Raw genomic sequence first — 13,526 nt, forward strand, 5'->3', positions numbered from 1 at the left:
CCATCAACTGGGGAATAGCTGAATAAGTTGTGGTATATGATTGTGATGGAACACTATCATGCTGTAAGAAATAATGAAGGGAAGGCCTATATGAGCTGAAGCAAAGTAAAGTGACCATAACTAAGAGAACAATGTCAACAGTACCAGCAATATTTTAACAATAATCCACTGTGAAAGACTTAGGTACTCCACAACAAAGGCCTCATGATGAAAAATCCTATGCATCTCCAGAGAGAAAACGGATGAACTCTTGAATGCAAATTGAAGTATATTTTTTATTGCTTTTTTAAAAAAAGTGACATGGCTAATTTGGAAATGTTTTGCATGATATTGTATAATGGGTATCATTTCTTGCCTTTTCAATGAGTGGGAGGGGGATTGAGAGAGGGAGAGAATTTGAAACTAAAAATAAAAAATGTTTTTGTTTTTTTTAAATAATTTGAAATTACTCTGTGAGGTAAATGGTAAATGATTCCAGAAGGAATCTCAGGTCCAAAGAGGTTAGCTGATTTACCAGAGACACCTCAAGTGACTGTCTATACTGGGAGTATAATTCGAATCTCCCAGTAGACCTCAGGCTGTTTCCATTCAACAAGGATTCAGATAATTGAGAATGGGTAGATGAGAGGGGCAGCTAGGTGGCGCAGTGAATAGAGCACCAGCCCTGGAGTCAGGAGTACCTGAGTTCAAATCCGACCTCAGACACTTAACACTTACTAGCTGTGTGACCCTGGGCAAGTCACTTAACCCCCAATTGCCTCACTAAAAAAAAAAGAAAAAAAAAGAGAATGGGTTAGATGAGTGTGGTTCATACTGTTCATAATCATTTCTCTCACATTAATAGCCAATTATTAAAACTGGGGAGACCCCATCTTTTTTTCCTCTCCTATTTCCTTGTCTAATCTCTCAATGGAAGGTGGGATTAACATTCTCCTCATTCTGGGTAGTGCTACTCCACCCAACTAGATCAGACTTCTAATATAAAGTGAAATTCCCAGCCCATTATCTTTTGCTCTGGAGGATATAGATTCTTTGTTTAGATTGCCCAAGGCTGGAAATAACTTAGAAGTAAATGACATAATCCAAATTCATTAGAAGAAGTCCAGCCCCTCATTGTAATATTCATTCTCATTCACTGTTGACCAATCATAGTCAAGAGACACTCTCCACTCTCAGGAACACCCCTCTTCTTTCAAGGGCATATAAGCTGTGAACCTGGTGCCATGATTGTCTTTGCCATTTCAGAGTACTACTGACCTCTTTTCTTTTTTTTTTTTTTTTGGGGGGGGGGGAGAAACAGGGCAATGAAGGTTAAGTGACTTGCCCAGGGTCACACAGCTAGTAAGTGTCAAGTGTCTGAGGCAGGATTTGAACTCAGGTTCTCCTGAATCTAGGGCTGGTGTTTTATCTACTGCACCACCTAGCTGCCCCAACCACTGACCTCTTTGATTAAAATGCTGCCATTATTCATGAAATGACTAATTACACAGAAATTATGTCTCTTGAACTTTTAAGTGCCACAATACAATAAAAAAGAAATCACCGAAGGGGAAAGGGTATGAAAATAGAAAACTCTGCACCATTAGCAGCAAGTGGTTGACAGCCACAAAACAGGAATGACCAAGAGACTAAAGAGACAATAGCAAAAGACTAGAATGATTGAAGTGGAACTTGGTGAACCTATTAGCCAAGGACTTTTAGTCCAGAAAAGTCTATGTCCAAAGTCCTCTGTGAATGCCTGGGCTAAAAAACTAGGAGATTGTTGGACTGCACCTGTCTTTCCCAAGCGAGCTTGCTGCTGGGTCTTCTCCTTCTTTTCTGCGAGGAAGCAGAGGCTGGCTTTCCTCATGTTCTGGTTCTTGGACCGGCCTTTAAGATTCCTTGACTCTTGAATCCAGATGTGCTTGAGAGCCTGGTCGGGAGTCATCCGAAGGGCAGGGTCCCATCTAGAAGTCAGCAAAGCCCCCCAGATAATTACTTATTGTAATTGCATTTTTTTTTCACTATAATACTTTTTGTTGTTGTTTTTGCTTTTTTTTTTCTTGCAGGGCAGTGAGGGTTAAGTGACTTGCCCAGGGTCACACAGCTAGTAAGGGTCAAGTGTCTGAGGCCGGATTTGAACTCAGGTCTTCCTGAATCCAGTGCTGATGCTTTATCCATTCTGCCACCTATCTGCCTCTGTAGGCTATTTTTAAAAAAGTATTATAGTGGGATGGGGGCAGCTAGATGGCGCAGTGGTTAAAGCACCAGCCCTGAATTCAGGAGTACCTGAGTTCAAATCCGGCCTCAGACACTTGACACTTACTAGCTGTGTGACCCTGGGCAAGTCACTTAACCCCAATTGCCTGCAAAAAAAAAAAAGTATAGTGGGGGACAGCTAGGTGACACAGTGGATAGAGCACCAGCCCTGGATTCAGGAAGACCTGAGTTCAAATCTGGCCTCAGACACTTGACACTTGCTACCTGTGTGACCCTCGGCAAGTCACTTCACCTTCTTTGCCCCACAAATATATATAAATAGCCTACATAGAAATACTTCTAATTTTAAGACAGGTTCAAAATTTTAAAAATCATTATAAAATAGGGATTACCATATTTGTTAGACCAAGACAACTCTAAATATGAGCCATTCCTAAAACATGAGTCAATGTGTAGACATGCATGTCTACTGAAAAAAATCAAAGTTATGTAAAATGCAGGTTTTACATAAATCATATGTCTGTGGGGATGGAAGGGAAGTATATTCTAGAAAGACCAATAGGATAATTACCTTCTGGTTATATAGACCAAATATTTACACAACCTTTTAAGAAAAATAGTGGGCAGCTAGGTGGCACAGTGGATAAAGCACCAGCCCTGGATTCAGGAGGACCTGAGTTCAAATCCAGTCTCAGACACTTGACACTTACTAGCTGTGTAACCCTGGGCAAGTGACTTAACTCTCACTGACCCACCCCCCCAAAAAAAAATTAGCTCTCAGTTAGTTGCATGGGGTTCTTAAAGGTTTCTCTATATATTTTTGGGGGTGGGCAGGGTTAAGTGACTTGCCCAGGGTCACACAGCTAGTAAGTGTCATGCATCTGAGGCTGTATTTGAACTTAGGTCCTCCTGAATCCAGGGCTGGTGCTTTATCTACTGCTCAACCTAGCCCACTCTATATGTTATTTAAAAGAAATAGTGTGTATATATATATATATATATATATATATATATATGAAATCCCATAAAATCAATCTAGAAGATTTTATCAATTAATCAACGTCCACTTTGATATTTCTGATAAGTTTTGTTCTAGGAAACTGGGTTTAAAATTTTATTTCAAAAATAATTAAAATAAGAGTAAATAGCCTAAGAGTTAAGGATTGAAAGGTCTTTGATATAAACAAATACATGGTTTCATACCATTTTTGTGATTGTCTATTTCTACATTCTCAGCTCTTTGATCTTAGAGTTATTGGAAGATCTCTAGAGATCTTCTAGAGTTACCTTAGTAACTCTAGTTGTCATCTAATCTAGAGGGTCGTTGGAGCTCATCTAATCCAACCCCCTCATGTTAGATGAGGAAACTGAAGTTCAGCGGTGAAGCCATTCACTTGGAAAGGTTGTCAGACCGCCAGCTAAGTGAAGTTTCATTGTAGCTTGTGAATGCAAGCTCATTTATTTTACAGCCTCCCTGAGAAGAAAGTAGAGAGCAGGGCTACCTCTTTATTCCATACTAAGAGAAGATAAACTACAAAGATGGGGAAAACACGTAAATTTTTTGTCTAGTCCATGGTTAAGTCAATAAGAGATCCCAGACATTCAAGTCACAGTTCAACAATTAAATGAACCTCCTTGCATCTTACTGATAAGAGGGATAGCACTAAAATCATATGATATAATAAAAAAAATAAGGGCAGTAGTGTGGTATTGTGGATAGAGAGCTGGCTTTTGAACCAGGAAGATCTTGGTTCTGACACACACACTAACTATATAATCAAACAACTCTAAGATTATAATTGGTGGTTGCTGATCTTTATCAGCAAAGGGAGTTTCTTTATGGGGAATTCTTTATACCAATGAAGTCAAGGCTCCACAACAAAAATAAAAAGTGAACTAGACTCTGAGCCAGGTGACCTGAAGTTTAAATCCTATTTCTAACATGTACTAGTTGTGTGATTGTAGCCCAGTCACTTAATTTTACTGAACCTTATGTTCCTCTTCTGTCAGACAGGGATAATAATCAACCTTCACAAAGATATTTCAAGGAAAGTACTTTGTAAGGTTCAAGGCATTAAAAAATATGAGCTGCAGCTACAACTGCTGCTGCTCCCTTCTGAGTCTGTTTTCATATCTCAATGAAAACGAGACAAGAAAATTTGTCGTTTCACTATGCCTGGTGAACTAGGTAGATTCTCATTTCTAGGATTCAGAGTAAGAGACTTGATCCCTGTCATATACGAACAATTACAATGACCCTTTCAATAGCTATGTAGCACCAAATCTGTGAGTCAATCTTTACCCTGGAAAATACATGGGTAAAGAGGAGAAGAAGCAATGAAACTAACAGTCATCTAAAACTCTGTTAGCCCTGGTGATAATGTATATTGGCAAACCACTTTAAATTCTATGGTCACCTGAAGGGTGACAGCAGAAGGGACTTTAAGGACTTGATTTAAACCCCACTGCCAGGAAAAATCAAGATGAAATAGGTATTTCCTAGCCCCCATTTTGCCCAGATATGAAAGAGAGCATTTATGACTAAATTAATGAGGAAGAGCTGAAGGAAAGATGCCTGGACCAACTCACATCAAGCACTTTTTCAAAAAGTCCAGAAAGCTGGTATCATAGGTTTTCAGCACCATGGTGAGATCCTTGGAGTCTGGATATCTTTTTTTCCCCCTGTTGTTGGTTATATTTTTAGGAAAACCTTTGGAATCTTTAGAGATACAACATTCATTTTTAGTTCCAGGTGCAAATATTCCTTGCAATTAAAATATTTTCCCAACTGCTCTCCCACTGGCTACCTGATCCTCTGTAACCAGTCAGTGACTTAATCAATTAAGCTCCACCCATTAGAACTGGCTACTCAGTTCATTCTAGGAAATCCCACCTCGGTCTCACTCCTATCCATGCCAAGCACAGGCATTGAATTTGTGGGTAAGTACACAAGTATACACACATACACACACACACACACACACACACACACACACGCACCATTTCAAAGGGGATCCTCTGGGGCAGCTAGGTTGCACAGTGGATAGAGCACTGGCCCTGGAGTCAGGAGTTCAAATCCGGCCTCAGACACTTAACATTTACTAGCTGTGTGACCCTGGGCAAGTCACTTAACCCCAATTGCCTCACTAAAAAACAAACAAACAAAGGGGATCCTCCACTAGGTACTTCAAAAATTTTGAATAACAATTTGTTAGTGACACTTCTGGGTCTCCCTTGCACCATCACTACCACCCTCTTATCCCTCCAGCAGATGCTATGTGTTCAAAGAATCCAAACTTAATAGTCAACCAAAACATGATTTTGAAGATAACTTGGATTATTCTCCTGATCATCAGCACAGGTAAATGACTTGAGGATAGATACAAGTTATGAATGTAAAACAAAGTGATTATAGTGGGATTTTTTTAAAATACCAAAATGCTTTTCATCTGGTAAGTACCTAATTAACATTGGAATTTAATTGAAATGTAGTATAGTTTAATGGAAATAATGCTAGTTTTGATGTCAAGCAGCCCGAGTTAAAAATCTTAGTTCTACTTCTTTAGTACTTGTGTGATCTTAATAGATCTATAATTAGTGATTCTACCACAAAATATGGCAGAAGCAGCAAAGGCCCATGGGGTAAGGTGTGGAGTCCTTGGGACACTTAGGCCTTAAGGGTGAAGACCAGACCATTAACAGAGGTGACATGAAAACAGGATCAGGCTGAGGAGAAACCCACCTGTTATGTGACCTTTAATTGTTTGGGGGAGAGGAATGAGGGGAGAGTGATATCTAGCTGTTTCTTATTTTAGTTGATTATTCTTACTTGCTAAAGAAGTACACATGTTATCCCCTAAATTTTGGTACCCTGGAACTAAGCCCCAGTTGTCCCACCCAAGTTACAGTGCTAAGACTTTGGATAAGTAACATCCTCTCTAGCTATAGTTTCCACATTTACATGATGAAGGTGCTAGACTGATGACCTCTAATTATAGTGGGATACAACAAAGTGAATTGTATTCATATTCAGAAAATGTTGTTTTGAATCCTGGCTATGCTACATACTACCTGTATAACCTTAGGGAATCTTCCCACAAGTTTCCTCATCTATAAAGACACTGGCCTCAAAGATCTCATCCAAGATGAAAATCATATGTGTGTCTATATGTATGTCATATATGTATACACGTGTAGAAACACATATACATGTGTATGTACATGATTTGCACGCACTCAAATGAATTTGTGATCTCAAAAGTTACCTCCCAGTAATACAGATCACAACCCAACCATGCCCTCCCATTCTGGGCAACTCTTATCTTTGTCTTCCAGAAAGTTTACCACCAGGACTCCCCTCAAAATTCTGGAGGCCTGGGAGCAGCTAGGTGGTGCAGTGGATAAAGCACTGGCCCTGGATTCAGGAGGACCTGAGTTCAAATCTGGCCTCAGACACTTGACATTTACTAGCTGTGTGACCCTGGGCAAGTCATTTAACCCTCACTGCCCCACAAAAAAATCAAATCAAATAAAATTCTGGAGGCTTTCCTTACTTTCTCCTGGCAAAATGAGAGTACCACTGAAATACTCTGGCTTCTATCTATTATAATTCATTCTTGACACATGAGTAGGACATTTGTTCTTTCATTCATATATAAGTAAGTAAATATGTGTGTATACATATGCATACATATGAATGCATGTGCATATACATGTGTGAATACACATATTTGGGAGGCCAGGGACTGATTTTATTGATGTTGACATTGCTCAGAACATATCTGGAATCCTCTTCAAGGAATGCCTTTAGAATCCACTCAAAGACTAGTACCTGGCTCATTGTCAGTTACTGAAAGTACTTTCGACAATATTCTGCCACCATCCTCAACTTCATTATTACTGTTGATGACCCTCTAACAATTTGACCAAAACTCAAAAAAAGTTTTCTTCACCTTTCTCAACTCCTACAACTAGAGGTGTGCTGGTAAATGTTTAACAACTGGAATCTGAAAGAAAAATTATACATGATACACCTTTAAAATTAATCCTCATTATTAACATTTTCTCCATCACTTTCTTACATGTAGACAATCAACAAAACAATAAATCAAACCCTTATTTTTGTCATTTGCCAATTTCCAAGGTATAAATGTTCACACTTGAAATTTAATAATCAGCTTTTGAGCTGATGCCAACACTTTAAGCCATAAACCAGCATGATCACACCTTTGACCGTTTCACCATATGTAAGACAGGAAATTTCAAAATGGCATTGTCTGACCACAACTAATTCTAAAAGGACCTAGGGCATCAATGCTTCCTGTCTCTTAATTTAACAATTTCTTGATAGTTGGGTATAAATCCTCTTGGCAGAAGAATCCATGAAGACCAAGGAGGATAGATACACTCACTGGCTTGTGCAAAAGAATATGCACTGAACTACAGTTAACTCTGAGGTGAGGAATCTAATTGATTGCTCTTCATGTTCAGGAACTGGAAAGAGGACAGTTGGAAATTCCATAGCTAGTACAGGCCCCTGAGGTAGGATAAAAACCAATACAATCCCAATATTATGGTCTGTCTTTGGTTTTCTCAAAATGATAACTGTGAAATGCTATTGGTGATCTCATTAGCTCCTAATTATCTTCTTTATCTAGTGACCTACACAGATACCACATAGAATCTTTATGTACAAATTGTCATTCAACAGCCCTCCCCGCTTTGTATTGCCTATAACTTGATAGGTGGATGCTAGGACTTCAGGAGTTCTAGTCTGTCTCCTAAGCTTCAAACCTATATCATTAACTGCCCACTGAGCATCTTCAAGTAAATGTCCCATAGGCATCCCAAATGAACCTCATTTTCTTCCCCACAAATCTCTTCCTCCTCCAAATCTCTCTATTTCTAGGGAAAGTCCCACCATCTTTCCAGTCACCTAGGTTCATCATTTCAGGGTTATCTTTGAGTCTCTCCTCTTCTTTACTCCACATATCCAGCCAGATGTCAAATATTATGATTTCTTCTTCTATCTCATATATAGGATTGGTCCCCATTTCTCCACTCACAAGACTAGTTCATTTTCTCTTTACCTCTCATCAGGTCTCTTGCCTCCTAATGGTAAGTCTCTCCCTATTCTGGTTCATCTATACTTCATAGCATGGCCAAAACCATCTTCTTACAAGACCGGGTCTTATCTTTCCACTTCCCTGCTCAAGAATTCTCCTCTAGGAACAGCTAGGTGACAGAGTGGATAAGCACCTGCCCTGTATTCAGGAGGACCTTACTTCAAATCCAGCCTCAGACACTTGACACTTACTAGCTGTGTGACCCTGGGCAAGGCATTTAACCCCCATTGCCCTGCAAAAAAAAAAAATTTCTCCTCTAGGATAAACTACTAAGTGTCTTTCACAACTTGTCTCCAACCTAAGATTTCCAGACTTAATATTGTATATCACACTCCTTCATGAATTCTACATTACAGTCAAACTGCCCAACTTATTCTTTCCCAAACTTAGCATTGTATCTCCTACATCCATGTCTTTGTAGTGCCATAGACTTAGGACATTGGAAGGGAACTTAAGGCTCACCTCTCAATTTATAGAGAAGGAAGCTCAGACCTAGAGAATCACAGTCTCAGTGGGTGAAGTAGAGTACTCAGTGTTTGAACCCACAGCCTCTCACTCCAAAGTCATCACCCTTTCCAATGACTTCCATTGCAAGCTTATCCCTCATGCTCAGAAGGCACTCCCTCACCACCATCACCTCTTAGAATCTTTGACTTTACTTCAAAAATCAGTTCAGGTGCCTTTTTTTATGGCAAGCCTTTCCTGAGTCTCTCAAATGTTATTATTCTCCCCTTCATCAAATTTGTATCTATACTGATCTTTTTACTTGCTGTATCGTCAGTAAAGGGGCAGTTAGGTGGTAGAGTGGATAGAATTTCAGGCCTAAAGTCAACAAGATTCATCCTCATGCATTCAAATCTGTCCTCAGACAGATTAGCTGTGTGATCTTGGGCAAGTCATTTGACCCTGTTTGCTTCAGTTTCCTCATTTGTAAAATGAGCTGAAGAAGGAAATGGCAAACCACTCCAGTATCTTTGCCAAGAAAACCCCAAATGAAGAGTTGGACATAAATGAAATGAATGAACAATAAAATCCCCAGTAGAGTGGAAGCTCCTTGAAGTCAGATACTTATTCATTTGTTTTTTATCCATGGAACCTAGCACAATGCCTTGGATATAGTAGATACCTATTAATATCCATTTTATTGGATTAGGATTGCTGATCTCTCCTCTATGAGCATCTTTCCACCTCATATTCTGACAACCATTTGGCTAATCTCAGTCTTCTCTATTTTTTGTTTCTTACCTGAAGACTTTGGCTCCTCAATTTAATTTCTAAGTTGAATTTGTCCTTTTCATATAATCTATCGTGAGAAGGTACCTTAAATTCCAACCATATCATTTTATAGATGAGAAATTGGGACCTAAATTGGCTAAGGAAAGTAACTAGTAAACCTCAAAGTGTTATATTTGTCTATAAAGTGAGTGGTTTGTCCAGGGTCACACAGGGGAGTAAAGTTATCAGAGATGGAATGAAAACCTTCATTACCTAACTCTATATCCAGGCATATTTTCACTATACCTTACAGGCCTTTCAATTTCACACTTGAACTAACATCTCTTGTTGACATCTTATGTGCTCAAATGAGTAGTGTTGATCTCATGGTAGCATGACCCCAGGGTCAGAACAGACCCTAGAAATTGTCAAATCCAAACCTCTCGTTTTACAGGGAAGAAATTGAGGTCATGGGTGGTGAAATTATTTGCCTGAGGTCACACAGGGGATATCAGAATTGTGTCTAGAATTTGCAGTATAGGACCCAGGCTAAGGCTAGCTCCTAGGGAGTTGGACTGATATCAAACCAGGCTGACTCTTTCCAATTTCTTTCTAGCATGAAACTACTTCTGAATGCTTCTGGCATTAAACATTTCTGTATGGGGAGGGTAAGGTTTCAATCCTTTAAGAGTCTAGTCCCAAGGCCTTCTACCTTTCCTAAATGAGAAACTACTTTTAATTTTCCTTTAATGCTTTGGATTGTTGAGTTTTAGGAAACAGAGAGCAAGTAAAATACTACTCAGGTAGTTCTGTAAGTACAAATTGCTGGTAGGGAATAGAAGGGGGGATGGCTACTGACTGAACTTCCCTCCCCACTAATGTTCCCTAAAAATCACTCCACTTCAAAACACATCCTCTTCATTCATACCTTTTGTATGTCTCACACAGTGGTATATGTGCATGTTTGTGTGTGTATGTGCATGTATATTGTGTGTATGCGTGTAAACATGCATGTATATGTACAGAAGCATATGCATATAGGTATGTATACACATGTGAATACACACGTACATGTATATGTGTATACATGCATGTATATGTACAGAAGCATATGCCTATATGTATGTGTGCACGCGTGTGAATACACACATGCATGTGTGCGTGTGTATATGTACAGAAACATGCATATAGGTGTGGGTACACATACATGTATGTGTGTATGTGTGTATGCATATGTGTGTGTGTTGGTCCATACCTGTAATCCCTTAAGACTCCCTCAATTAGTAGCACAGCTCTGAAAGTTATACTTTTAATATTGCTTTATACAGAGCAGTATCATAGAGAGGAGGCAGGGCTACAGCAATTGACTTCAATATCCACTATACAAAATCTCAAGCTCTATTTTATTTTTATCTTCTTATTTCAGGGGCCTGGTCAAATTCATCCCTGAATATGTTCTGGACTTCCCTTCCTAGACTTGCCATAGCTCCACTTCAATGGTAAGCCCCCTCCCCACCCCCTGCCACTAAATGAACTGGTCCCACTTTCTTTCTGATTTGAATCATTCCAAAGGAAAATATTCAATCTTGGTTTGCTCTGTGGGACTGGAATCTAAAGAATTAGGTAACTGTTACTAGAAATAGAATATGAGATTGTAAGTTCAAAGGCAGAGCCTATGACTTATTTATCTTTGTATCTCCCTCAATGACTCACCCAGTAGATTACACATTTTCTTTGGTGCATACCTGTGATTTCCTAAGATTCCCTCAACCAAAGATATTTTCTGCAATTTAGAGTCTTAATGTTGCCTTCTATATAGCAGTCACTTAATATAGTTTTTTTGAATGAACAGAAAACTTCTTGAAAATCCTTTATATCTTACATTCCCATTAGATACCCTGAAAACACAGAGTAAGCATGAGCACTTACCAAAGAATGTCTGCCTCCTGGAGGCGTTCTGGATTAAGTAGAGTGGTGGTACACCCAGCACCTTCAACAGACAATACAAAGGAGTTCATTCACCCTTATTGGGGTTACCAAGAATAAAGTCAAGAACACAAAAATCAACACTTACCATATTATTCTGAAGAAATACTAAGCCCCAACTTTAGAGAGGTACATTGAGATGGGGCAGCTTAAAGATCACTTACCTGCATGTTCTTGCATGCCTTGGGTGTACTTAGGTTTCTCAACCTGACATTCTCCATTGCCAAAGATGTCAGGAGAGGCTCAATGATTCAAATACCCCCAAGGAGTGACAACTAAGCTATCTCTTATATCAGGATTTTGGGGCTGATGGGTCAGCTCCAGGACCAACAAAACTTTAGAATAAACTTGATTTCTTGGTCCAGGTCCCATGCTGACCAATCTCTTCAAGATTCTGAGCAGAAGTGAATGTCTTAGCCCTTAATGCTGGGACAGAAGTTGGTATACATCTGCTCAGTCTGGGTTTGGCTTTGTGCTGGGGATGGTCAACCCCACCTCCTGGTTCTCATGCCTCACCTCCATAATGCAGGCCAGCTGCTCTACTTCATTCTCCCCAGCAAAAAGTGGGTAGCCAGTGTACAGCTCTGCCAGAATGCAGCCCAAGCTCCACATGTCAATGGCGGTGTCATAGGGTTGGCCCAGAATCACCTCCGGGGAACGATAGAAACGACTCTGGATGTAAGTATACACTACAGAGGGAAAGACATGAGCCTACTTATGTGACTGTCCTTGATCTTTCCCCACACCCTCCTTCCAAAAATCTTCCCAAGTGAGGTTGGTAGGTTATAAAACTAATCTTCATATCCAAAGGCTCTGTTGGTCAATTTCTTCTATTCTAGAGAGACCATTTGAAAATCCTCAAGCTTACAGGAAAAGAGGAAGGGCAAGAAGGGGAAGAAAAGAGGAGAGAGGAGGAAGAGGAAAAAGATAAGATGGAAGAAATTAAAGAGGAAAGTGACCAAAGGATCATAGATTTAGAAGTACAAGGAACCATAGAGGTCATTGAGTCCAACCTCACTTTACCTATGAAAACAGTTTTAGGTGGAGTAGAGGAGAAAAGCACAGGATAAGCAGGCATGGATAGGTTGAAATCTACATTGCAGACATCCCAAAATTATCCTTTACCTCCACCCACCCCCCAAAGCCCTACCCCTCTTCTGACCTTTCCTATTAGGGCACCATCATCCTTCCAGTCAACCAAGTTGACAACTTCAATGTCGCCATCAACTCTTCACTCTTGCTTATCCCATATATCCAGTCAGTTTAGTTGCCAAATCTCGCTTCTGCCTCCACAGCATCTGTCTGTCCCTTGTTCTCTAGTCATACAGTCACCACTCTAGTGGTGGCCCATTGACTTTCTACTTTATTATTGCAATACTTCCTACTTGGTTTTCCTGCCTGAGTCTTTCCTCCACTTCAATCCATCTTCCACAAAACTGATAAAGTGATTTTCCACTTTCCTACCCAATAAAGTTCAATGGCTCACTATTGACTCTAGTGTCGAGTATTATTTTCTATTTATTTCACACTTTGAAAAGGTCTGTTTCTTGCCCAAGTTGTACAATATACCTAATTATTAGCACATTATACATATTATGAATATATATATATATATATATATATAGGAGCTAGATGCTCAGAATACTTTATTAATGTAGTATACCAGAGGTATTAAACTAAAACAGAAACAATCCTTGTGAGCCACACATTCACTTAGAAAACCACAAATTATCATTATCTGTGTTGCAATGTATTTTTAAATTTTTGTTAAACATTTCCTAATTACATTTTTTTAAAGTGAGGCAATTGGAGTTAAGTGGCTTGCCCAGGGTCACACAGCTAGTAAGTGTTAAGTGTCTGAGGCCGGATTTGAACTCAGGTACTCCTGAATCCAGGGCCAGTGCTTTATCCACTGTGCTACCTAGCTGCCCCCCAATTACATTTTAATCTGGCATCAGTGGCACTAAGGAGTTTTTTGGACTGCTTGCCCTTAGAGCCCTG

At 39.6% G+C, this 13,526-nt stretch overlaps 1 protein-coding gene across 1 annotated transcript in view; it reads right to left on the minus strand.

Moving 5' to 3' along the window:
- The window catches only part of DYRK4 (dual specificity tyrosine phosphorylation regulated kinase 4), a 73,509-nt gene that overhangs the window by 1,911 nt on the left and 58,072 nt on the right, over positions 1–13,526 (minus strand). Inside the window, exons 14-17 of the mRNA XM_043968304.1 lie at positions 12,042–12,214; positions 11,469–11,529; positions 4,789–4,918; positions 1,774–1,946 (exon numbers count right to left, since the gene is read on the minus strand). Coding sequence (XP_043824239.1) covers positions 1,774–1,946; positions 4,789–4,918; positions 11,469–11,529; positions 12,042–12,214 — 537 coding nt within the window. The remainder of the gene's footprint in view (positions 1–1,773; positions 1,947–4,788; positions 4,919–11,468; positions 11,530–12,041; positions 12,215–13,526) is intronic.

Source organism: Dromiciops gliroides, chromosome 5 (assembly GCF_019393635.1).
Source record: "Dromiciops gliroides isolate mDroGli1 chromosome 5, mDroGli1.pri, whole genome shotgun sequence".
NCBI lineage: Eukaryota > Metazoa > Chordata > Mammalia > Microbiotheria > Microbiotheriidae > Dromiciops > Dromiciops gliroides.